Source organism: Lampetra planeri, chromosome 27, assembly GCF_965212315.1.
Source record: "Lampetra planeri chromosome 27, kcLamPlan1.2.h2, whole genome shotgun sequence".
Lineage (NCBI taxonomy): Eukaryota > Metazoa > Chordata > Hyperoartia > Petromyzontiformes > Petromyzontidae > Lampetra > Lampetra planeri.
Genome location: NC_136133.1, coordinates 6,718,171 through 6,743,095, shown reverse-complemented (window position 1 = coordinate 6,743,095; position 24,925 = coordinate 6,718,171). Strand labels below are relative to the sequence as shown.

The following is a 24,925-nucleotide window of genomic DNA, read 5'->3' as shown; positions in this document are numbered from 1 at the left end:
TTTGATTCCCGCTCACGACCAACGCCAGTGATGATTATCAAAACCGGTCATGTTCTTCTCCTAGGTCGATTCAGCCTCAAAGTGAGTACCTGGTGTGGTGTGTAATCATCACCACTGGGGAGACAAAGGCGGCCGGGCGTGGTGCTAGCCACCCACCCCCTCGTGTGCCGTTCTGGCCTTCAAAGGTGTTAAGGCTATACGGGGGATCTTTGTCTTTGTTATGGTTCTCTGTTCATATATTTGTATGTACAATGTCACACTAACCACACCCCCTTACCCCTCCCCCCTTACCAGATGGTAGTTGGGAAGCGAAGGGCGACGCGGGCAGTGGTGGCATATACATCAACGGCTATGGCCCGGACGTAACGATGCTGACCAACGGCTTCGAGCGGGGAGCTGTATATGGCGGGCGTGGGGGGCGCGGAGGGGATCGGGGCCGTGGGGGTTTCCGTGGCCGCGTGGCATACCCGCACGGAGCGCCCGCCAACACCGGTAAGGCTTGGCACACTGTGACCAGAGTCAGCCACAACCACACGCAACCTCACCACAACAACACACATCCATACCACATACAGCCACATGGCAACCACACCCAGCCACATCTGTCACGCACAGCCACCGCCACACAGCACACTACACACAGCAAAGACACCACACCCACCATACTACAACCACGCCCAGAAGAATCACTGAATCCACTTTACAAAACCATATCCACACACTGCAGTCGTCACTCTCCATACACTCCCCAACCGCACCTACCACACCCCCACTTCTACACCTGCCACTCCGTGAAAGAGGCAGCCCACCCAATAGAACATCGACCGTGGAGGTTGAGCGATGTAGATAATCTCCTGTGCAGGCGCAAGGTGTAGATCGTTGCATCGCGTGACTGAGAGATGCTAGCAACCGGGGAAAGTCCTTCAACAGTGGTTAGGTCGTGGCTGGCAATGATGGTGTGTAACCGTGTCTTTTGCAGGCTACATGGTGTACGAGCGACGTGATAACGGCACGGCCGCGTGGGGCGCTCCTAACGAGCCCTTCGCAAACTACCCCGGCGTCGGCGGAGGCATCGGTGGCGGCATGGGAGGTGGCATGGGCGCGGGAATGGGTGGGGGCATGGGTGGGGGCATGGGAGGGGGAATGGGAGGGGGCATGGGGGTTGGCGGTGTCCCGCGCGGCGGACGTGGGGGAGTAGGGCGCCCCACACGGTGAGAGGGACGCGCACGCATGTATACACACGCGTTCGCATGTACAGAGTAGTTTAATAGACATATCCAACCTGTGGCCGGGACCATTCCGAGCCACCCCAGCGGTGCTCCGATGTTCCAGTGCAAAAGAGGTACGGAACAGCTGTAAGTAATCTTTAAGCGGCCGTGTCGCTTGGCCTGCAGCTACGAGGGCTCGCGTGGTGGAGTGGGCGACCAGCAGCGCGTCTACCGTGGCTCCTTCCCCGGAAATCGCTTCGACCGCAGCGCGGCGGCGCAGCAGCAGCAACAGCATCAGCCGGCGCAGCACCTGGACTGCAACACGTACCAGCCCCCACCGGCGAGAGATGGAAACACATATCAGCCCCCGCAGGTACAGCCCGTCATGTCGGCATAGAATTATTCACCGTGTGGCTCTCCGTCGCTTTCCGTGTGTCTCTCCATGTCTCTGCTTGTGTTTGCTACTTGTTTCACTCCTTGTGTGTTCTACGCACCTCTCCTTATGTTCCCTCCCATCTCTCCCTGTGTCTCCATCTCTACCCATGTTTCTCTCCACTCATTCTAGTGTCCTCCCGCTGTATCCCTCCCCGTGTTGCCCCGTTTCTCCATTTCTCACTGTGCCCATCCCAGTATCTCTCACTGTCTCTGCCTGTCTCTCCCAACTTATCCCTCGTGCGTCTTCCTCCATTCTGACATTGCCTCCCTGTGCCGCGTATCTCTTGTGGTACAGGCTAGCAGTGGAAGCTCGTACCAGCCACCAGCCCGTGACGGAGTGAGCTCCTTCCAGCCGCCGCTGCCTCGTGACACGGCCACGGCGGCCGGTGGGGGCGGCGGTGGAGGAGGAGGGGGCGGGCCCGGATTGGACGACTGGACCAAGCCCCTCCCTCGCAATGACCGTATTGAGAAGTGAGATCCCCAACTAGGGGTAGGGTTGATGGGTGGGGATAAGGTTATTGTTTGGGTTAGGGTTAAGGATTAGGGGTTAATTGCTTGGGCTGGAGTTATGGGATAGCGACACGGTTAGAACTTCGATGTTAGGGTTAGACTTGGGGGGCTAGCGTTAGGGGCTCGGGTGAGGGGTCAGTATTAAAATTTGGAATAAGGTTAGTGTTAGAGTGACGGACACTGTTTTAGGGATTTCAGTGATGCATAACATTGATGATTATGTTCGTCGGATATTTATAGAACCGTGCCTGTACAAATCGATAATTTATAATTCATCGTGCTTCTATTGATTTATTGAAAGATATGTGCCCTCTACCCAACTCTCAACAACTTATCCTGATCCTGCTGTTGGGATTTATATCCCGAGACGAGATGTCCGTTGAGAGTCTCACAAAGGAGTGCATTACCCCGTGTTAGGGACCCACGGAAGCAGATGTCGCAGAACTGTTTGCAATTTATAGCACACAAAATATTTAACAGATCTAAATAACCATAACTTTGAGGTACGGAAACGAGCTCCGCGTCACTCGGAAAGCCTGGCCAACGAGGCGGGGCATATAAGTGTCTCTTTTAAGAGGTGTTGATTGAACGCTGCTGCATTTGTGCAGTGGGGTGGCTTTCGAGATGGAAGAGCTGTCATGGAGAAACAACGCCTGGTAGGAGACGGTTGTTGGTCCTCGGTATAGATTATTGCCATCACACTTCTCCTTACTTGCTTCTGTACGTGTTACACACCCCCCCCCCCACCACAGGGAGCTGTTTGCCGGCAGCAACACAGGAATAAACTTTGAGAAATATGACGACATCCCGGTGGAGGCTACGGGTAACGACTGCCCTCCGCATATCGAGAGCGTGAGTAGCTCACCATGTGACCATTGCTTCTCGCAATGCATTCCTCTCATTGCCATTCGCACCTGTGATTGGTACCGTTGGCTATGTATGTTGCGAAAAAAATTCAACATAAAAAGACAAATATCCCTCCTATAGCCTTAGCATTGACTGTTGGGGCAAGTGCTGTTAGCGAGCACCTATGAAGGCCGGCACGGCACACGAGGAGGTGGGTGGCCCGCACCACACCCGGCCGCCTTTGTCTCTGTATACATACATTCATCAACATACATCTACACCGTGCAATGCTCACAGTACAATCCTTATCACAATCGTCACAGTGCAGTTCACACCGTACAGTCTACGCAGCGCAATCCACACTACGCAATCCTCGCAACAATTCTTGCCGACCAGAATTTTACTCCCAAACGTTTTTGGCCATGTTCTGTCGATGTGCAATAATAGTAATCTATTGTATTTGCCGGGCTGGTCGGTAGGTATCAGCCTCAGAGCTAGATGGCTGATCTCAAATTGTTTTTCTGGCTGTGGGCTAAGGTCCACCCTTGGGCTGATGCTGCGTCCTTCCGGCCTTAATAGATGTTTTATCTTAGTGTGAGCATGTTTGTGGAGGCATGTGTTTACACGTGGCCGTGCGTGTGTATGCGCATAGAGCGGTTGTTGATGTGTGCCTGTGTGCACATGTGTCAGTTCCACGAGCTGGAGCTGGGAGAGATCATCATGAGCAGCGTGACGCTGTGCCGCTACGAGCGCCCAACGCCCGTGCAGAAGTACGCCATCCCTATCATCAAGGCCAAGCGTGACCTCATGGCGTGTGCACAGACCGGTGCGTGGCCGTTTCTCACATCGCCATAATTACCCCGTGTGACTCAGCCGTGTCGTCACGCAGGCAAAGCCCTCGGTGTCTGTACCCAGAGGGCTTTGCATTTAGCCAGATTATCGTGTGTCTCTACTCGGAGGGAACATGTATCATTGTGCAGAACGTTTGAGCCGGCTCCGCTGACAATCCTGGTTTTGAATCCCGGTTCTCGAGTGTTGCAAATGGACTGCACAAGAAAACCATGATGTTAAATTTGGTTTTGCACTAAAATAAAAAAATCTGTTAGACTTGTGATGTACACAGTCTCATAGCAGAGTGGGGGAAAGTGTGCCCCTTAGTGTGTGAAGGATACAAAGGCCACTTGAAATAATCAATTTGTTGAAATCTCGTGAAAAATCTCTTCCGCAGCCATTGTGACACACTGCTCTGAGGGATTTCAAATTGATTCTTAGTCTTGTGATGTGGCCAAGGTGTAATATATTTGGAGAAAGAAAAGACAAAGAAAAATAATGGTCTGTATCATATTTTCTCAAACGTTTAGTGGCGCTAACTCTGTTGGTGAACACTCGTCCACAGGCTCTGGAAAAACGGCTGCTTTCCTCCTACCGATCCTAAGTCAGATCTACACCGGAGGGCCAGGCAAGGTGGTGGAAGACACCAAGAACCCGCAGGTAAAGGAATTCGTCACGTGGCCTAGAGATCAGAAGGCCTGAGCCAGCACCGCTTCAACCCTGGGTTGGACTCTGTTTAAGCCGCCGCCCCAACATTAGACCAAGTAAACGAGATTGGCGAGTGACTAAGAGGTCGGAGACACTGAACCCAGGACAACTGTGATTCTGGTTTGGAATCCCAGTTACAGATGCCCCTGCTGTTGAACAGGTCCTTAAGTGGTTCAGAGCTCTGGTGCAGAGCCAACGGACTGGGTTAAAATCCAACATTTCAGCCGTGCATCCGTGATTGAACCGGATTCTGAAGTGTATTGAGCTGATGGTCTCAGACCCTTCGCCATGTATTAAAATGAATGCTTATGCTCACCATACAATAATCAAGTCAAATGTAATAATAGTTTATATAATTCATATTTGGTTTGTATATGTTCTGTTAATTATTTTACCTTCCCACTAGAGCCTCTGGAGGTGTTAGATTCACCATAATGCAAAAATACTGCTAATTATCAGTATCTCAACCATGAATCATGATGATTAATTGAAACGCGAGCAGGCTGTCCTTTGACACATGGTAGTACGCTGCTGTCTGCAAGAGTTAAAAATGCAAATATTTTGACATTCTAATAATGCCCCTAGCACAATTGGAACATGTAATTGTGGAACCCCAAAACCAATTGGACTGCAAGGTGGCCCAGGATATACGACTACAGCAAGTGGATTTTTGAAATCCATCTGTGCAGAGCTTTGTTATCCTTTAAGTGTGGTGGGTTTCTCCAGTTTTCTTCAGTTAATCCCACACAAAGCCAAGCGCATGTTAACGGGAATCATGGCCAAGTAATCCCGGTGTAGCAGGATACTGCCGACAAAATCTTGAGACTGTTACATTGTAAACCAAGGACACTGTTAAATTGTTTTCATCGAAACGTCTAGCTTCTGCCACAGGAGACGGTGAAGTATGGGCAAAGGAAACAGTACCCCATGTCGCTTGTGCTGGCGCCAACTCGGGAGCTGGCGCTGCAGATTTACGACGAAGCTCGCAAGGTACGGGGACCGGAAAAACTGAGGAACTGGGCTTGGGCCCTGGGTCTGGGTGCCTCTATAAGAGGTTAGGGGGGGTTATAATCGCTGTGTCAGAGACACTGAGCTTGACACTTCTGAGGGTCTGGCCTTGAGCCCTTTGGATCTCTAAATTTCTTTGTCAGGAGGTTCATAATTGCCATATCAGAGAGAGAGAGCCAGCACCGTAGAGAATATTGTGCATGTGGACTTGTGCTTTAAACCTACACTTGGTACATGTACGTTGTGTGTGGGAGTGCGTATGTATGTGTACGTGTCATTTTGAGGGGAGTGGTAGTGTAGCGGTTTTTAGCGTGCTGCGCTATGGACCCGTAGACCCAAGTTTGATTCCTGCTCACAGGCTACACCAGTGACGATCATCTGAACCGGTTCTGGGCCTCTCGTAACTCGACTCTGTCTCATGAGTACCTGGTGAGATGTGTAAACATCGCCATGAGGGAAACAAAGGCGGTCGGGCGTGGTGCTGGTCACCCCCATTGTGAGCCATGCCAGCCTTCATAGGTGCTCGCTAACAGCACTTACCCCAACAGTCTGGGGATCTTTGTAATTGTGTCATTTTATACGCATGTACATTGTGTGTGCGTATTTGTGCTTACTGGATAGTCTTACACTTTGATTTAAAGCTTTCGTGACTGCAGGGATTCATCTTCTTGGTTCTTTCGGTAAAGTCACGTAGAAGGGAAGTAATAAAATAATAAACGACGTTTTGGCCACAACGCAAGCAGCCGTCCTCAGGTGAAGACCAGGCCTGTCGGGGAGACAGCGTCTCTTTTATTACTTCCCTTCTACGTGACTTTACCGAAAGAACCAAGAAGATGAGTCTTACACTTGTGTGTGTGTGCGTGCGCGCGTAGTTTGCGTACCGCTCGTGCGTGCGCCCTTGCGTGGTCTACGGGGGAGCGGACATTGGGAACCAGGTGCGTGAACTGCAGAAGGGCTGCCACCTGCTCGTGGCCACGCCGGGCCGCCTCGTCGACATGATGGAGCGCGGCAAGGTCGGCCTCGATCACTGTCGGTCAGTAAATCCGCCTACACACTCAGTAGCCCACCTACACACTCAGAAGCCCATCTGCACACTCAGAAGCCCACCTACACACTCAGAAGTCCATCTGCACACTCGGTAGTCTCCCTGCTACTCGCTGACCCAGGGCTCGACAATCGCATCAACAAGAAGAGCTGTGTTTTTCGAATTTGGTCAAAATAACTATTTGAGGAGCCGCAATGAAAACGAGATGGTGGCGCTTAATGAATAACGTGACGAAGCAGTCCTTAAAGAGCCTCACGTGGCTCCGGAAACCGCAGGTCTCCAACCCCTGCGCTCGCCCATCAAAATGCCCCCCTATTCCATCCATATTTTTGTCCGTCGACATGCCAGCCTATATTCACACCCACTATCCCGTCCACAAGCCCACTAGCCCGTTCCGGTGTTAAGTCGGCATTTTTATTTTAGTCATAGTCTTAAGCTAGTCGATGACAACCCATGGAGTGTTCGTCAAGTCTTCGTCTGTGGATTTCACTTGGTAATTTTATTCGTCTAGCCGGCTAAGAGCAGTCAGACATTTAGAGTGATCCTGGCTAGGACGGCTCAAGTTAGCCAATCAGAGAACTCGGTGTATCTTTGTCTACACATATACATCTAACTAGCTTTACCACCCGGCTTCGCCCGGGACTTAATTCACTACGCCCGGCCGCCTTTGTCTCCCCAGTGGCAATGTTCACACAGAACACCAGTTAATTGTTTGAGGCTGAGTTGACCTAGGGGAGGCCCAGGACCAGTTTTAAATAATCTTCACCGGTGATGGCCATGAGCGGGAATCGAACTCTGGTCGCCGGGTTCGTAGCGCAGCGCGCTAACCGCTACACTACAATGCGTGACGCTTCCACATGCGCGGGTCACGTGACAGATTTGATGTCACAGCTCACTTGCCGTGCAAAAAATAAATGCATTATTGAGCTCCCCCCCCCCCCCCCTCAAAAAAACCAAAAGTGTATTTTGATAATTTTGCATGATGTACAGTCTGGAAAGTACCCACATGGCAAGTTTCCAGTTTGTTGCATGTCGGGAAGTACGCTAAGCATTTTGAACAGACGCACATATTCACAACTTTGCCTTTTACATATATGGAGATTACCATGTTTGGTATTCCTCGGTGTACCCCGCAGTCTCTTTAAAGCGTTTCTAAACTATCTTAATGTGCAATCTTCACTCGACTCTTGAACTGCGTCTCGTCACGAGTTAGCCACGCTGTGATGTTTGGTGGGCAGCAGTCATAGTCATCCCGCTTTGGTGGTTTTCATCCACATGTAGTTGTACGTTGACTAAAACGAAGCACGTTAATGGTTATTTTCATCGCACATTTCGTGAACATAATTTCCAAATTGATTATCAAAAAGTCGATCATCAATTATTGCATAATCAATTTTGAACAAACTTGCAAACGAAATATTCCATGTCGAGGGATTGTCCAGGTAAATCATTTTAAGTTTTTTTTATTTCATAAATTATTGTTTACAACGATCCCATTGTGCGCGTGATTGATTGTGGTTGTTGCCACCACACCCCTTCCACTCAGGTACCTGGTCCTGGATGAAGCTGACCGGATGCTGGACATGGGATTTGAGCCGCAGATCCGCCGTATCGTGGAGCAGGACGTGATGCCGACCAAGGGCGATCGCCAGACCCTGATGTTCAGCGCCACCTTCCCCAAGGAGATCCAGGTGAGACACGGTTGAAAGTCTACGGTTAGAGGAGGTGGCGGAGAGCAGATGAAATATCTTAAGCTTTGGGCTTAAAGAAAATTTAAACCCAAAATAACAGAAATAGCTTTCAGGAGTTTCTAACGTTGAACATATCTATGTGTCCGTAAGGCACACAGCACTTGCACCACTAATTTAGCTTTTGCACTTAATATGGCTAAATTCCAGTTGTTGAGAATCTTCAATTTCGATGCGCAGGATTTCTTGACAGATCTTCTGATGTGTTTTGGGGGGTTGTTACCGAGTGTTGTTCGGCACTGCGTCCTTCATTTTGCTCCACGTGCTTGGAGCTTCAAACGATGTTGGATTTACTGTCATGTGAAAGAACATTTACTCTCGGTGGGGGAAAAGTGCTGCCCAGCCCCACTTTGTGGAACAGTGGTTACTTGAAGGATCTCAGAGGTAGCTCTCATGGAATGTTCACAGCTTTTTGAAGATAACAATAAACCGGGTTGTCCCCTTCCATACCCCTCCACGCGTTGCCATTGCGCCGCCCACGTTTTTGACTGCCGCCATTGCTGCCCCCCGTCCCTCACCAAGATCCTGGCGCGCGATTTCCTGGAAGACTACATCTTCCTGGCGGTGGGGCGGGTGGGATCGGCCTCGGAGAACATCACTCAGAAGGTCGTGTGGGTGGAGGAGATGGACAAGCGCTCGTTCCTGCTCGACCTCCTCAACGCCACCGGTGATGGTGCTGCCCTCGCTGCTCGCATTCCTCGCTGCTGTTCGCCAATCACTGCTCACCCCCCCCCCCCCCCCCCCACGACTCTCGCGGCTCACTGACACACTCACTGGTGATGCTGCCGCCCACTTGTGATGCAAATCACTCGCGCCCTTCTCAGCGCGCGCCGCCACTCACTCCTCGCCACGCCGTTCTCACGTCGGATTTATTTAATCTCTCACCTGCTGCAGCTGCATCCGCTACCACTGCTGTTGTTTCCCGTAATTGATGTTGCTGCTCTAACAGCTGCTAATGTAGCAACCATTATCGCCAGCATCGTAGACGTCACTGCTGCTGTAAAACCTACTGGTGCTGCTATCCTCGTCATTGCCGTCGTCGTTATTCCATTGCTCAGGGCGGGACTCGCTCACACTGGTGTTTGTGGAGACGAAGAAGGGAGCGGACGCGCTGCAGGGCTTCCTGTGCTCGGAGGGCTACTCCTGCACGAGCATCCACGGGGACCGCTCGCAGCGCGACCGCGAGGAGGCGCTCAGCCTCTTCCGCACAGGCCGCCGGCCCATCCTCGTCGCCACTGCGGTAAACATTCCAGCCGCCGTGTCCGTGGGGCACTGGCCTTCCTGGATGGATTGAATGAGTCGGCGTTTTTGCAAACGAGGCAGCCATTGAAAACGAGATGCGACAGTTCAAGCAACTCGAACAAAACGAGATCAACAATAATAATCCATCCTTGAATTGAATCGAGGACCCTCCAAAATCGTGACAAATTGCCCAATCGCCGAGGAAATGAATGGTCACATGACTTCCGCTTTACCTCACCCACCTGCTCTCCCCCAGGTGGCAGCACGTGGGTTGGACATCCCGAACGTGAAGCACGTCATCAACTTTGACCTCCCGAGCGACATTGAGGAGTATGTGCATCGCATCGGACGCACGGGACGAGTCGGCAACCTGGGTAAGCGCACGTGTACACACATCCACAGCTCCTGCACGCGCTGCACTGGCGTGCACAGGTACACGCACACAGCTGCTGTAAACTCACGCACACACCTCCGCCACCCCCCTCCCCTCTCCGTCCCCCCTTGCCCACTCGACCTCGTGCAGGCCAAGCGACGTCGTTCTATAACGAGAAGAATGAGAACATGACGCGGGAGCTGCTGCACCTGCTGGTGGAGGCGCACCAGGAGGTCCCCTCGTGGCTCGAGACGATGGCTCAGGAGCACCGCAGCAAGCCGGCACGCGGGCGCCCCAAGCGGTGACCACCACACCAAACAGCCAACCACCGACACCGCAACATCAGCCACTGTGCTCGCAATATAATGCATTACTCACAGCTCGCTCGCATGACAATTCACTGAATGTCCGTTGATGGTGGCGGCGTGCGTGAACTGTGATACACGGTGCCCGGTGTCATCACCAACCCATGTGTCCTCCCCTTCTTGTTTTGCCAATTCTTCCTCCACCACCACCAGCTTTGCCGGAGGATTTGGTGGGCGAGACTACCGGCAGACGAGCGCCGGTAGTGGCGGAGGGACGTACAACGCTCACCAGCGCGGGGGCCCGCGGGGGGCACCAGGGACCACGACCGTGTGCAACCCGGGCATGGTGCGCGGGGTCGGGGCTGGGCAGCCCACACGGGGGTTCAACCGCGGTGAGAGAAGGGGGGAGAGTTGGTGGTGGGGGAACAGCGGACAGAAACACATTCACATTTATTCACACACTGGTACAGAGAACAGCGATCGAGATTAAAAACACGGACATACAGACACACGTGCGGTAAGTCCTCACTTAAACGCGTGGTGTTCACGCAACCCGTTTTCACTAAAACGCGGTTCTTCCATTTGGGAATACTTTTCGCACAATGCGGAAAGCGTACCGTTATAACGCAGAACGCGCACACCATTATAACGCGGTTTCTGAACGGTCCAACGATGGACTATTTTCTTGAGCTGCGCAGCTGAGCAGTACGACACAGTATGGGGAATGATACAGTAACAGCGCGTACCCTCCGTGATTTGTCCCACCATCTTAACGTGTGTGCTTATATTGTATCGCACCAAACTTTATCGCGACATTATTTATGGGGAATTGTTTTTCGCTATACCTGGCACTTTTCAGGAACACATTTAGCGTGTTAAACGAGGACTTACTGTACAGGGACAGACACTGGGACCAAGATAAAGACACAAGACAAAGACACATACCAGGGACGTTTGAGGGATTAATTGCTGTGTGAGGTGGGCAGGCCTACGCGCACACAAAGACAAAGATCCCTTTTCTAGGCTTAACAGACTGTTGGGGCAAGTGCTGTAAGGCCCGAACGGCAAATGAGGAGATAGGTGGCCACAGCACCACATCCACTGTGCTTTGTCACCCCAGTGGCGTTGTTTACATACTGCACCGGGTACTCGTTGGAGCCTGAGTCGACCTAGGGAAGACCCAGGACCGAATCAGATAATTGTCACTGGTGTTGGCCATCAGTGGAAACTGAACTCAGGCCGCCGTGTTTGTAGCGCAGTGCACTAACCACTCCCCACGCACACACACACACACATACGTACATACACGGACAATACAGGAACGTACACAGACATGTGCGTGCACGTGCGTTTACATGTATTTTTATGCGTGCGTTTGCACTTCACCCATAACACTTGACGTGCTCTCAGAGTGAACCTAACCTGGCACAAGTGCCGTGTTGACCGTCGCTGGCATTTAGTGTTGAATGGTATTTGTTGTTGTTGTTTGTGTCGCTGTGTTTTTTTAAATAATGTGTGCTTGTGTCCATACATGCGCACGTGTGTTCTCGTGTGTAATACATGTGTCTGTGTATCTGTGTGTGCAGGTGGCTATGGGAACTTTGGCCACTTTGCCCCCCAGCCTATGCCAGGCGGGTTCCCTATGGCGTACGGAGCCCCCATGGATTGGTGGACCAGTTAGGCCGGCCCGGTACATGGCACGAGTACACAGCCAGAGTACACGAGAGAGATGAATTTCACGAGCACACGTCGTGCGTACACAGTAGTGACACACATGACAACAACACGAACACACAGCCTCAACAACACAAGTACACAGCGAGATGAGCACACAGCAACAGCTTGTACATAGCTCGAGTCAGCAAGCTAGCACAGCAGAATTAATATTGTGTGCACGGTGGGGTGAGTATACGATCATAGAACGTGAGTACACACTCACAGGTAGTGCAAGCACAAGTTGCGTAGTAGGACATGAGCACGCAGTGCAGGTATACGAGGCTGACGCACGAGTGTGCAGCAAACGCACACGTGTGTATGTACGCATGTGTAAACACAGCCTTGTACACACGTTCTCACAAGCTTACTAGCTTACATGCGTACTCGCTTGTGTACACGCGCACGCACGCAAGTACACACACACACACACGTGTCTACGCATTTGTGCACATTTACACACACGTACACACTTGCGTACAGGCGTACGCACTCGCACGTACACACACCTTTACAAATACTTGCATGTACGCGCACACACAGGCTCCCCTCCGACCTTGTACTCGTGTTTAACAAGACATAGTTTAAACGTATAACAAGTACCGACTCCTAATCTTCTTCTCTTCTTCTTGATGATTAATTCTGATTTGCTTATTAAAGTGTTACATTGACTTAGCTGCGTTTGAGGTTAGAGTAGCGGTTCCTTAAGTGATTACAAAAAAAACGCGTTTCGCTAGCGGCATAACGACGAGGGGACAGAAATTTTTATTTTTCTTCTTAGATTCTTTTCTCTTCGATGAAACGTCGACAAAGGTTTGCATGGGAATCCAACCGATGCACTCGCACCTCGGGGGAGAGGGTTTAGCCCGGCACCACGACACGACGCAGAGTGGACCGAATGGGTCAAAGCACCACCAACACCCACACCACGTCACGTTACGGGGAAACAATTTTCAGTGTCGCTCCGCCTGTCTCAAAGTTCGATTGACGTAGAGAGGCGCCGGGATTTAGCGTCGCTCCCACTGATGTTCCTCGTTGGTTGGGGATGTCTTGATATCTTGACCTCCTGACCTTTCCTTGTCCCCGCAAAGCCCTAACCTGTGTATCTCTAATCCTAAACCCAAAGCAGCCCGAACCAGCTGAGCCTCATTGTCTAACACGGAGCTGGTTTGGTCTCGTATGATTATAGCGGCAAACAGGCCCACATCCTCTACACTGGGTCTGACCCAGCGGCTCTGAATTAAAAACGAAATTCAGCGAAGGGTTTTCGTTTGCTCGCGTTAATGAGAAGGGAAAGACAAACCAGAGAGAGAGAGAGAGAGTCCGAGGCAGTTGCACTCTACAGACATACAGGATGCACAGGCACATGACATAGCGTGGAACACACACACACAAGGCATAAATGCACTGACCACACACACATGCACTGACCTGGGCATGCACAAACACACGCATAGAATTAGATACAGGATAACGCAAACGGCACTCGCACATACTACACAAACACTCACTAAAGATAAACGCACACAAAGAGCACATAGGACACGCCACACACACAGCACATGTCCATCCACAATCCTGTGCGAGTGCAACTGTCGATTGCAAATATTGGCTATGCGAAGATTTTTTTTTATATATAAATAGCCATTCTTACTGCTCTGCTAGCACCTCTCTCTCCTCTCACACGTTACCAATGTTGGGTTTTGTTGAAACGGTAAACGGGCGGCAGGAACAAACACCCGTGAACTCTCAAAATTCCCGGAAAAAACTCCTCTGCCGCGCTTACGCGGCGGTAGCATTGAGGTGATGGTGGTGGTGCGATCGGGCGCCAATTCGCGCCGACGCACGCGCACACTCGTCTCCCTTGGAATTCTCCGCATCCACCTACGCACACACATGCACACCCTGTACTCACACCAGGAACGCTGTCAAGCAGGACAGGACGTTCACGATGTTTGGGTGTGTGGGTAATACGTGCAGGTGACTGAGTGGGGAGTTTTCCAGGCACTCGTTTGTATCTCAAGCTGTCTTGCATTTTGCAGTTCCAGGTGAGGCGCGTGGTGGGACGGCCTGTGCCGCAGCGGGTGAGGAGGTGGTGGTGGTGATTTTCTGATTGGTTAGCGAAGTGATGAGTTTATGCTTGTGCCGACGGTTTTTGGTCGGCAGGCCCCGCTTGGGCTTTTTTTTGTCAGTGAGAATAGTTGGTATGCGGTCAGGCAAGTGTCTGTCTGCCGCTGTCGACATGCCGGCTGTCTCCGCCGAGGTGTGTGCGTGTCTCTTGTCCGTGGAGTTGTCTATCGGGCAAGGCGAGTCGAATCGCCGGAGGATTTGGGTTTGCGGTCAAGTTGTATCCGTCCGCGGTTTAGATCCGCGGATGTCTTTTTTTTTTACTTTCTTGGGCGAGATAAAACGTGCGCACTTTGCTGCCAGCGCGACTTAACGGCACCTCCATATTACACAGAGCTTTTAAAAGAAAAGAAAAATGATAATCGATTCTTTTAATGGGAACTTTGATCACAACTCTTAATGGTGCGATGGTTTTTTTTTCTGTATGTCGTCAAGTTTTTGTTCTGTTTTTAAAAAGAGTCCAAAGCTGTGACGCTGCGTGTGGCGTCGTAAGGGTATGTGTTTGAACTTTTCGGGCCGATGTTGCGGCCGATGACCTTGCCAGAGAGCGGCTGTGTTCATTTGTAAGAGTTTCACCGTGTTTGGTCGTTAAAGAGAGAGTAAGGGGGCGTGTCTTAGGTGATGGCACTAACACATGTATGCACAGACAGGTTTAGACACACACACACGGGGCTATAGTTAGGTGTCTTAAACAAACAAGGGTCAAGACGGGAAAATACCACATGTGGTGTTGGAATGGACGCTTTAAATGCATCCGCAAATAATAGGTAAAAATAATTTTACGAAAAAACATGTAAGCAAAACCTAACGGAAAAGTGCGCGGAATAATACAATGTGGAATTAAAACGCGACATGTAAACGCAAGGCGGTGGGAATGAAATGCGATCCGAGGGCAGGGACCGTCGGAGACTCTCGAGTGTCCGCAACGTTTCTTTCCGCAAAACTCAAACCACGGAAGGAAAACCTATTTAATGGAAGTGTTACCACGCGAACCGCATCCCCCTCCGTTTTCTCCGTCTGCCGCTCTGCTGCGTCGGTGGGGAAAAGATTAACAAGCGACTCGGAGCACCCGCGTTCACCGCGAACAAACGTGCGAGTGAAATAGAATAATTAATATTAACGATGACGATGATGACGACAGAGACCCCCCCCCCCCATCCCTTCCCACCGGTTGACCCCATGAAGTCATTAATTCTGGCAAGATTCTGGTCATTTTAGATTCTGTTTTCTAGCATTAGTTTTGGTTGTAGCTGAACGTCACCCTTTTGTCCTGACGGTTTTACAAAAGCGCCAATTTTTCTGAGCCATGGACTGTTGGTGCTCGGAGAAACCCAGAACTAACGTGACGGGTGGAAGTTGCCTTATTCCGTGACAGGCTTAATGCTTGGCCTGTTTTGCATCTTTGGTCGAAAGGGTTAAAATTACAGCGAGCTGAAGAACCAATCGACCCTGCTCATATGGGACAACTGACACCTCCCATCCTCATGCTTTAGGTGCCTTAGCTTGGCTTGAGGAGTTCTCCGATTGTCTCCGGTGAGTGGCGGTAATCAACCCGGGCCCTAAGCAAATGTGCCCGTGAGAGAATGGGGTCTTTTTCTCCGTCGTTTGTGACTTATTGCGATTTGCTACAGAACACGCGATTAGTCTCGGTTTACAAAAGTGAGCATCGATAGCGGTTCCGTGTAATTATTAGGTTTGCACCTGTGGGTCTGGAGTTCTCGGGACCGCTAGATATCTTGGGAGTAGGGTCTGTGTCAAATCAGTATGCTGACAGGTTCTTATCTCCTGAGTCGCGAATGCTTGTTGTACATATGCGACTGCATAATGCTACTCGCTACAATGGGGGGTGCCGTAGTGAGATTTTGACCTTTGCGCTTTCCCTTGTAACACGTGGAGTATGCTTCGCTACTACTAGTCACGTGCCACCCGCTCCAGCCTACCAGCGACTCGGAAAATGTTGAGCGAGAAATTATGTCCTTTGTCATCATCGTCATCGATTGTAGGAGTGTAGTGAGTCGATGTGTCTCAGCCCGGTCACCGATGACTTGGCACGTACAAAACAAAAATGCACTTCCATTTCTGAAACGTGTCAACGAAAGGGCCTGCCTGTTTTGAGTTAGTTTACTTTGCGTTAAGTTTGTGTAAAAGGTTTAAAGAGGCTATTAATGCTAAACTATGATAGCTGCTGTGGGTTTGACGCAGAGGCGCCGTCTGTTTTTTTTTCGTTAATATCGTGGAAATAAAATCTAGCGGGAAATGTTAGCGATTTTTTTTTGTTACACTCGGCCTAACGCGTGAACTTGCGTTCATCCCTTCCCACCCCCCCTTCCCTGTTTATATAGCGAAAACTGAAATGTGACAATATAATGAATAAATTGCGCGATAATTTAAAACAAATTCCAAAAAGCACGACCAGGAAGGCCGGAGGTGTAAACGATGCACCAATACAAATCGATTCTCGCCGTCGCGATAAATACACGTGCCGAGTCTCTGTTGTAGGTGATCGATGCGTCTCGATCCGTATGCTTTGTACGTTCTGGGATGACGTGATTCCCCTGCAACCTCCGGAGGACGCGTTCACCGCATTGTTTACAAAAATAACCGGTCATCGAATCGCGACAATTCATCGATTCGTCGGCGGTGCGTGGGGGTAGAGATCTGAATGTCTCTCAAAGTCGGCATTGTTAGTAGTTAGTCGAAGCAATAATAAGAATGGTGATGATGTCATATTTTGTGTTTAGATGCAAAAATGAATCTGAAACTTTGTAACAAAAAAAAATTGGCGGCTAGACGTAAGTGGGACAAGTGGGGTTCATCATCACTTGAGCTGTTCAGTTTATTTCTTGGCCAAAAGAAATAAATCCTCCGCAGTGGTAATTTATACGCGGAGTTAACCCTCGATTATCCGTGGGCACATTATTGAGGCGCCAGATGAAAATGCGCTTACCAAGTTTGGCCTGGTTTAACCATTACCTGCTTTCGCATGATGGGGGGGGGGTTCAGGAGAATTGGCACCCACGTGACCGCAAAGCACGCACATAAACGGATTACTTTTAAGAACCCCCCTCATTCGACATCGGTAAACACTCGGAACAGCCTAATCTCCATACCTTTGGCAACCGCCGCCTTATCCTGGATTCCCCGGCCCCCCCTCCCCCTTATCCCGGATAAGCGAGCGTTGACTATTTCCAAAACCGAAGCAGCAACCACATTTTGTTTTAAGAGCGCGAGTATTTATATCGTCGCGGAATGTTTTTTTTTATTGGAAGCTAAAGTGAAGGAAGACGTCAACTTACTTGAATTGGGTTTAACCTTTAACCTTCGCCCTTGCGCTGCTTCGAGAAGTGACCTTTTATTATGTGCGCACACACCGTTGTTTAAGCTTGCGGGCCCGACCTTGCGTTCGATAGAAGTTTCCTGCCAGACTGCGTCATCGGAGAGCGACGAAAGATTAATGTGGTGCCAATCGTTACAAAAGGTAATTTTAAAAAAAGGCTTAAAAGGTGCTCACGCCACTGCTTGGCTGTACAAGGACCTCCGCTCACGGGAGCTCTTGAAAGCCTCTGTGGAGGTTATTTAAGAGTAGTGATAATTATAATTTCATTTGTTTTATCTGAAAAAGCCTCACCGAGTCTCAAGGCTCTCCCCTTCTTCATAGGAGTTGTCCTGCGATGTTGGGATGTTTTGGCCGATTTAACGTTATTGTAATGTATGTTTAATTGGACGAGTGGTTTGGCTTCAAGATGCGTTATGAAATCGGAGAGCCCGGAGAAATCCCCACCCGCGTGTGCACACGAGGGGGGGGGGGGTGGGGTAATAACGCTTGAAAAAGCTCCGCTATACGGATGGGTTTGGCGATCCAACTTGCTGTGTTGCCATCTCGGGATGATTGACAGCTCGTGACGGCAATGATCTCTAGGTTAGGGTTGTTGGCGTTGTTAGTCTTAGGGTTAGAGTTCATAGTCTTAATGTATGATTAGCAAGGTCAGTGCCGATAATTGTTGGGGGAGAGTTGGCACTGATGATTGTATGGAAGGATAGGTTTTTTAGTTTTAAGGGTAGGGGATAGGCTTATCCTTGTTGATTCGTATGGTGGTAGTGTTCAGATTAAAGTTATTGGTGTTGAGAATAGTATTCATAGGGTAGGAGTCAATTGGCATTAAGATTGGAGAAAATAGGAGGAGCGTTTTTGTGAATGGTCGTGTTGGGGGAAGGGTTGTATTGTAAGGGATATGATTAGGATTGACGTTATTCAAGTTAGAGTTAATACTTATTACCTGGTGATATAAAGGTGTTAGGGTTATGATTTACGACCTATAGTATGAGTGTTAGGATTATTACACGAGGGTAAGCTCAATGTTTTGATAGTGTTAGGACTTGGGGTATTGGTTAACTATAATGTTACTAGTGTTAGTATTCTGACTAGGACTTGCGTCGTTAGGGTTATATTCAGGGTAGAGGTTATGGTTGAGCATTAGAGCAGTGCCCGAATGTAAAGACTTCAGGTTAGGACTGCCAAGATCGTTGACATTTTAACACGAAAGTCATTTAACTCGCTAAAAGGGAGTCCGTATAGTTGAGACTTAAGTGGTCAACACTCCAACATGCAAAGCAATTCACTGCACATGACATGTGCACGCGTGTGTACATTTGCACAGCCCAGTGCATGTGTTTATACACACACACGTACACGGGTGTGTTTGCGCGCGTGCGCGTAGCAGTGTGTGCAATACGCTGAGTGTGGGTGGCTGCGTAAGCTGTATGGTGTCTGGCGTGGTGCCGTGTGTGCACTACGAGGTGTAGTAAGAGTGTGCGCGCGCCGTGCATCGTGCATACGCCATGGTGTGTGCACGTGTGTACGAGTGCGTGTGCACTGTGTGGTGTGTATTGCATACACTCGGGGGAGTGTGGTGTGCACTGTGCGTGGTGCATACACTTTGGTGTGTGCGTACGAGCGTGTACATTAACATTGAGGCCTGAGCTGCCGTGCAGCCAATCTGTGCCCCATAGGGAGTTTTACCTTTGAGGTCGGATTTCTTATCTCTGCGTTTGAGCCTTGGGACCAAGCCCCTTGCATTAACTCTCATTTACCTCCCCACTCCTCCATGCTGCATTTGTATCTCGTGCAGTCCCGATTGTTAGCAGGGCATTACGAGTTATCACAACCAAAACACCCTGTCGGATCGACTCGGCCTAATTATCATCATCGTCTCTGCCGTGGCGGATAAAACGAGCGCACACCGCTCCATTGGGCAGTCGATGGGGAAGACAGGTTGTTGCCATAGGAATGTGGAATTTGCAGCACTGGCTCAGGTCTGACCAACAGAAAGTGAGCGCCACCCAATGCTCATTCAATCGGGGTGGGGGGGGAGGGGGGAGACACTTCAATACTTTTTCTAAATTTTAAAACAAAAAAACGTATTGAGAACGATAAAGACGATTAACCTCCTTTTTTTAAGCTGCCGTTTTTTGTACGATGAAACACAAAGATAGTAATTTATTTTTTTGCACCTAAGCTGAGAAGCCGACGTGGGGTGGTTTGGGCGTTGCGAGTGTGGTATTTTATTTTTATATGAAAAAAAAAACCCAATAACTGGAGAGAAGCGGCTTGGGGGGGGGGGGGGGGGCGGGGTTTGGGTCGGGCTACCCACGACCTCTGCGTGCGCGTGACCTTGCCCGTGACCTCACGGCCACAGTCGCCACCGTGGAACCCGCGTCGTGTGTTTTTGTAACGCAGGGCAGCGCTGCCTCGTTCCACTTTAAGCTCGGCTGCGACGATTTTGCCTTCAAACAAATTTAATCCGTCGGCATCAAAATGCTTTGCTAAGGCTGAGCTTTTGTAGTTGTCGTTGTTGGAAGCGAGAGTGGCGTCTGTAACGACCAGAGCTGCTATCCCAGTGCGAGAACCCACCCCGGTATAGAATCAACGGAGCGTATGATAGAATGCTTGTCGAGTTTAAGTCGTAGTCGAGAATTGGTGCAGGAGCCTAATTCCGTTGATTTTAGAAGCTTCGTCACTTCTGATGCCCTCATTTCATCCAATACATAATCCTCCTCACCACATCTAATACAAAACCCTAATCACGTGCAATATTGAACTCCAAAAACGGAACCCTTATCAGACACAGAATCCTCATCTCATCCAGGACAGATCTCTAGCCCCATGAAAGTCACAGCCTTCATCTCATCCAATTCATAACGTTTGATCCATCGGATATAGAACTCTTACCCCTTAAAATTTAGCACCATCATCAAATGAAATAGTGAATCCTTGACCTATCTGCTACAGAATCCAGGTCTCATCAAATACAGAACCCTGCATCATACTCTACTACAGTATCCCTCCTCATCTCATTAGTCTGCCTCAGCTCAGCCCACAAGTTAAACCGCCGGTTTGGCGGAATTAATGAGTCGTCATCCTCGTGCAAATCCTGAGACGTTGCCAACTTTGTGAAAAAGTTTGGTTTGGCTTCGAAAAAGTGTTTTGATTTGGCTTCGAATCGGCGATACACTGGGCACAGTTAAGTGGCTCATCGGCAATCCACCGTGGGCCACATGCAAACTTTGCTCAACTGCGCGATTGCTCATTTACAGACGTTGTTGCGGCTCCTGTGTTTCACGTCATCTGAACGAGAAAATGTTAATTTATTTCATGAGGTCGGGTTCCCATGAGCTCAAAGGTTCAGGGTAAACAGTTGAGGTTGGGTGTTTAAAGATGAAATTAAAGAAGCTGGCACGAAAGTTCACATCGGGCAAGTTAAGTTATTATTCCCGCATCCCTTTTCCACACACACTCAAGTCTGGACAAACGGCCCAGCGGTGTGTACCTGCGTGCGTGAGTGCGTGCATGCATGCGTGCAGCGATTGCCTAACATGTGGATGGCATCCTTTGTTTAATTAGGTGAGAGCCCTTTTGGATTTATCTTTTTTTTTTGCAAGGGGAGGCACTGATGGGTTGGAGACGCTTAAAGAAGGACGGTTACTGACGTTTTAATTCTTGTCCCCAGTCGAGGGCAACATTAACGCACAGGCTACACAATGGCCAGCTCTTGCGAATGGTGTCACGGGGTTCCGAAACATCCACGTTACAGCTGGCTGCGGGCTTCGGCAAAACAGAAAATTTTCCCTCGTGAACCGAACGACGTGTGGCTATACCTGGAGTCGAACCGTGCTCAATGGCAGCAGTGGCTGTCTGATTGCCACTGGGCCACGCACCGAGCCCCCAACCCTGCAGACAATTTGGCTGATTAGAGACTTGAATGGGGCTGGTGTTGGTTAGTCGGGGTTAGGGCTACGACCCCTAACCCTGACGTGGTGCAGCAATATTGGTAAACTATGTCAGGGTTAGGCAGGGTTAGGGATATTACCATAACCCCTGACCTGGTTTAACCTGGTGGTGTTGAGCTGGGTCAGGTTTAGAGTCAGGGAAAGGGCTATTGCTGTAAACCACAACCCGGTTTTACCTTTCGTGCTCGGCTGGCGTAGAGTAAGTACGTGAGGCAAGTGCGAGATTCACAGCCCCAGCCCAGTCCCTGTCCAGACTTGCGTTGGAATTAAAGAGTCCAGGCCCTATGTAAGACACCTCTCTATAAATACACGTAAATATGTAAGGTATAAAATAAATCCTCAGCAGTTGTGCAGAAATCCATGGATGCCGTTTAACAGAAGAACCTTTGTTCGCCAGGTGCTTTTTACGTGCAATTAATATGCAAACAGTGGCAACCATAAAACGTTGACTGGAATTGGGCAGGGGCAGCGAGACAATTTGGTGGCGATTATCGTAAGGACGGTGATTTTTTTTTATTTACCACAAATTTCTGTCGCTCGGTTCGTCGACGGTAACAGCGGAAATGGAAAGGGTACCGGTTTAGGACCGCGAGCGAGGATAAGTTCATTTCAGTTTTAACGGACTCGTTCAACTTGGTGCGCGAGACAAACGAAAGCGAGATGGCTCGAACGTCTACGGAGTTGTGACTTAATTTAAAAAGGAAAAAAAAAAAATCCAAAACTATTATTTGCGCGTTTGTCGTAACTTGGGACGGATCACGTAAAAACAACACGCTTAAATGTGCGGGCGGGCGGGCGAGTGAGCGAGGTGGCCTGTGCAGCTCCTGCAATGGCGAGAATAAAACCGCAGTCCGTCGTTCATTTACCCAGGAAAGCCTCACTGAGCTGTGACTCGCTTCCAGGAGGTTCCTGCTACATTCGGACATCAGGCCAAGGCAATCGGATATGACAGAAATGTCCTGTTTGTTGTACCGCCTTCGGCCACCTCGCCGCCCCCCTCCTGCCCCCCCCCCCCCGTAGTTTGGGGGTCTCGTGCACATATTAATGATTGTGCGCGATCCACCAACCCTGCCTTTGGCACCAGATTACGACGGCGTAGGAGATTTTAAGGCAGTGTGGGGAGCTGTGTAAACTCCTTGAGTTGGAGGGGGGAATCGACAAGTGAAAAGGGCAGCGATTGGGCACTTAGAGGAGGAGCCTCATTGCTTTCAAGCAGAGCCTGGCCATAACCCGGTTCGGGTTAATTCCAACGATAACCAAATCGATGCCCTAACCACGCTAGTCAACCAAATCCCTCGCCCTGAAACTATCCCTAACCCTCATTGGCCAAGCGGAGCATCGCCCTGATCCTCCCCTAACCACGGGAGACAATTACAACTGGCCGTACGCCAAACAGTGCTCCAGTGCCTCCACGCAGCCCTCTCGCTTGGGATTCTCCCATCTCACTGGAGTCTCTCTCGACGCCCTCCGCGCCAGCAGCAGCATCTGTTCGGTACGCGACGGTAAGAGTCGTCCGCGCCCGTCCGTGGCAGCGCCGTGCGCCGCGCCACGGCCGCGTAAACCCAGTAGCGAAGCGAGAGCCTCCCCTCCCTCACGCACATGTGGTCGGTCTGTCAGGCACACGGGCACACGGGCGGGCAGACAAAGCTGCTTCCCAGACAGGAACAAACTGCCAGAAAGACAAACTTGCCTCTAGGCAGGCCATTTTAGCCGATGGTTGGATTTGCTGGCTAACGGCTTGGCTGACTGGCTGGCTTGTTGTATTGACTGGCTGGTTGGCTGGCTGGCTTGCGAACCGGCTGGTTGGCTCGCTAGATGGATAGCTCTTGAAACAGCTGCAGGGGGGGGGGGGTAGCTGTCTGGTCGACCGGATGGTTGTATGGTTTTCTGCTTGGGAAATTGTCCGGTTGTTTAGCTGGCTGCTGAATTGCTTGGATAGCTACCGAGAGTAATTGGTTCTTTGATGTGGATTGGCCAAGCGAATTGGTTGTCTGGTAACTTGCCGGTTGGTTTGTTTATCGAGCTCGTTAAACCGACTGGTAAGCAGGTTGGCTGTTATCTGGATTTGCGAGCCGTCTGGCTCCGATACATCTGTTGTTTGATTAAGTTGGTTGGTAAGTAATCTGGTCGATTAACCAATTGGTTGTCTGTCTGCTGAGTGAGCTGGTTGGTCGTGTGGCTGGTGGACTGGTCAGTTACCTTAGTCAATTGGTTAGCTGGATTAAGTTGTGACTGTATTAGTGGTTGGTTAACTCGTTGATTAGTTAGCTGTTTGATGAGCTATCTGGCTGGTTTAGCTGTTGGTTAGTGCAATAGTATCGCTGGTTGGCTGGTTAGTTAGTTATTTAGTAAGTTGCCTGGCTGCAGGATCAATGATCAATTTCCTGATCGGCAGCTTCTATCACTCGGTCTCACGTTCACCACAAAAGATGGGCCCTCTTCGATCTGGCTCAAAATCGCCAGGCCAGGGCAAGGCGCTCCTCCTTGTTCAGTGTGTGAACACGTCACTCACGCACGCATGCACGCACGTATGCACGCACGTACGTACGCACGCACGGAGTTTAAAGAAAAGTAATAATAAACGTAGCAAAGTCCCCATGCAGTCGTCTTTTAAAAGGAAAAACAAAAGTAATATTAAGAATCGTTATTTGTTAATCGCACCCTCACAGTGGAAAAATTGATACCGTGTACGCCTGACATTTTTTTTACTTGAATTTCACACGGCGGCGATAATGGCGACGACGTTGCTGATGTTATTAATCCTAAGCGTGTGGGTCAAGTAAGACGACACCCTCCCGCTGTGTGGTGAGTATACACGCAGGACCGCAGCAACTTCAGTTAACCCAAGGGGGTGGGGGGGGGGAGTGTGTGTGGTGTTTCGTTATGGCTATCTCACGGTGCGTTCCCATTTAAGTTTATAGAGGCTGGCCCAACTAAACTCGGGAGGTTGACCAACGAAAAAATGTAGTCGCGCGTCGAGCAAAAAGGCGGAATTAACCGATTACTGAACTGATGCATGAACAATGGAACGAATGAATGGATAATTCACCCAACTCCTTCCCACTGTTTCACTATCGAGGCGCGCACGCTCTGCGAGAGCCACGTACGCGCGGTTTGTTGCGGGTCGGCGAGTAGCTAAATAAAAAACAATCGACCGATTGATAATTGTGTGAGGCGCCAACGAGGGTGGGTGGGGGGTGGGTTTCGTGGTGTAAACGCCCGCAGAGTCACGCGCAATGCACCGTTCCGGCAACCGTGGCCGCAGGTGGAGTTTGTTTTTTCTTACTCTTTACGTTTTCGTTCCCCCCACCTACCTACCCACCCACCCTCCCTTTTCCGTGTTGTGCTGTTGAAACGCGCATTGTTTTTTTGCCCGCCCCCTCCCCAAGTTAATAAAGACGCTGGAAAAAAAAAGACTCCCATGTCGATGCGTGTGCACACGTGGACACATTTTTGTTGGCCATGCATGCACGCTCGCACGCACGGCTCGTCTAAGCACACGCTAATAATGTATCGGATCAACGTCGGGTTGTCCATCG

The 24,925-nt window shown here is 50.1% G+C and overlaps 1 protein-coding gene across 2 annotated transcripts; it reads left to right on the top strand.

Annotated features, from left to right (window-relative positions):
• Window positions 1-1,144: 1,144 nt before the first annotated feature.
• LOC144728086 (putative ATP-dependent RNA helicase Pl10) lies at window positions 1,145-24,014 on the top strand. 2 transcript variants are annotated; one of them, XM_078607377.1, is made up of 15 exons: window positions 1,145-1,211; window positions 1,395-1,581; window positions 1,939-2,114; window positions 2,906-3,005; window positions 3,690-3,825; window positions 4,396-4,490; window positions 5,430-5,528; window positions 6,419-6,579; window positions 8,138-8,282; window positions 8,862-9,006; window positions 9,398-9,579; window positions 9,838-9,955; window positions 10,105-10,255; window positions 10,473-10,651; window positions 11,846-24,014. In XM_078607377.1, the coding sequence occupies exons 1-15, from the start codon at window positions 1,156-1,158 to the stop codon at window positions 11,938-11,940; spliced, it is 2,025 nt and encodes a 674-aa protein (XP_078463503.1). In that variant the 5' UTR covers window positions 1,145-1,155; the 3' UTR covers window positions 11,941-24,014. The 2 variants fall into 2 exon arrangements, with proteins under 2 accessions (XP_078463503.1, XP_078463502.1); XM_078607376.1 differs by having other exon boundaries at window positions 5,418-5,528.
• The last annotated feature ends 911 nt before the right edge of the window (window positions 24,015-24,925 follow it).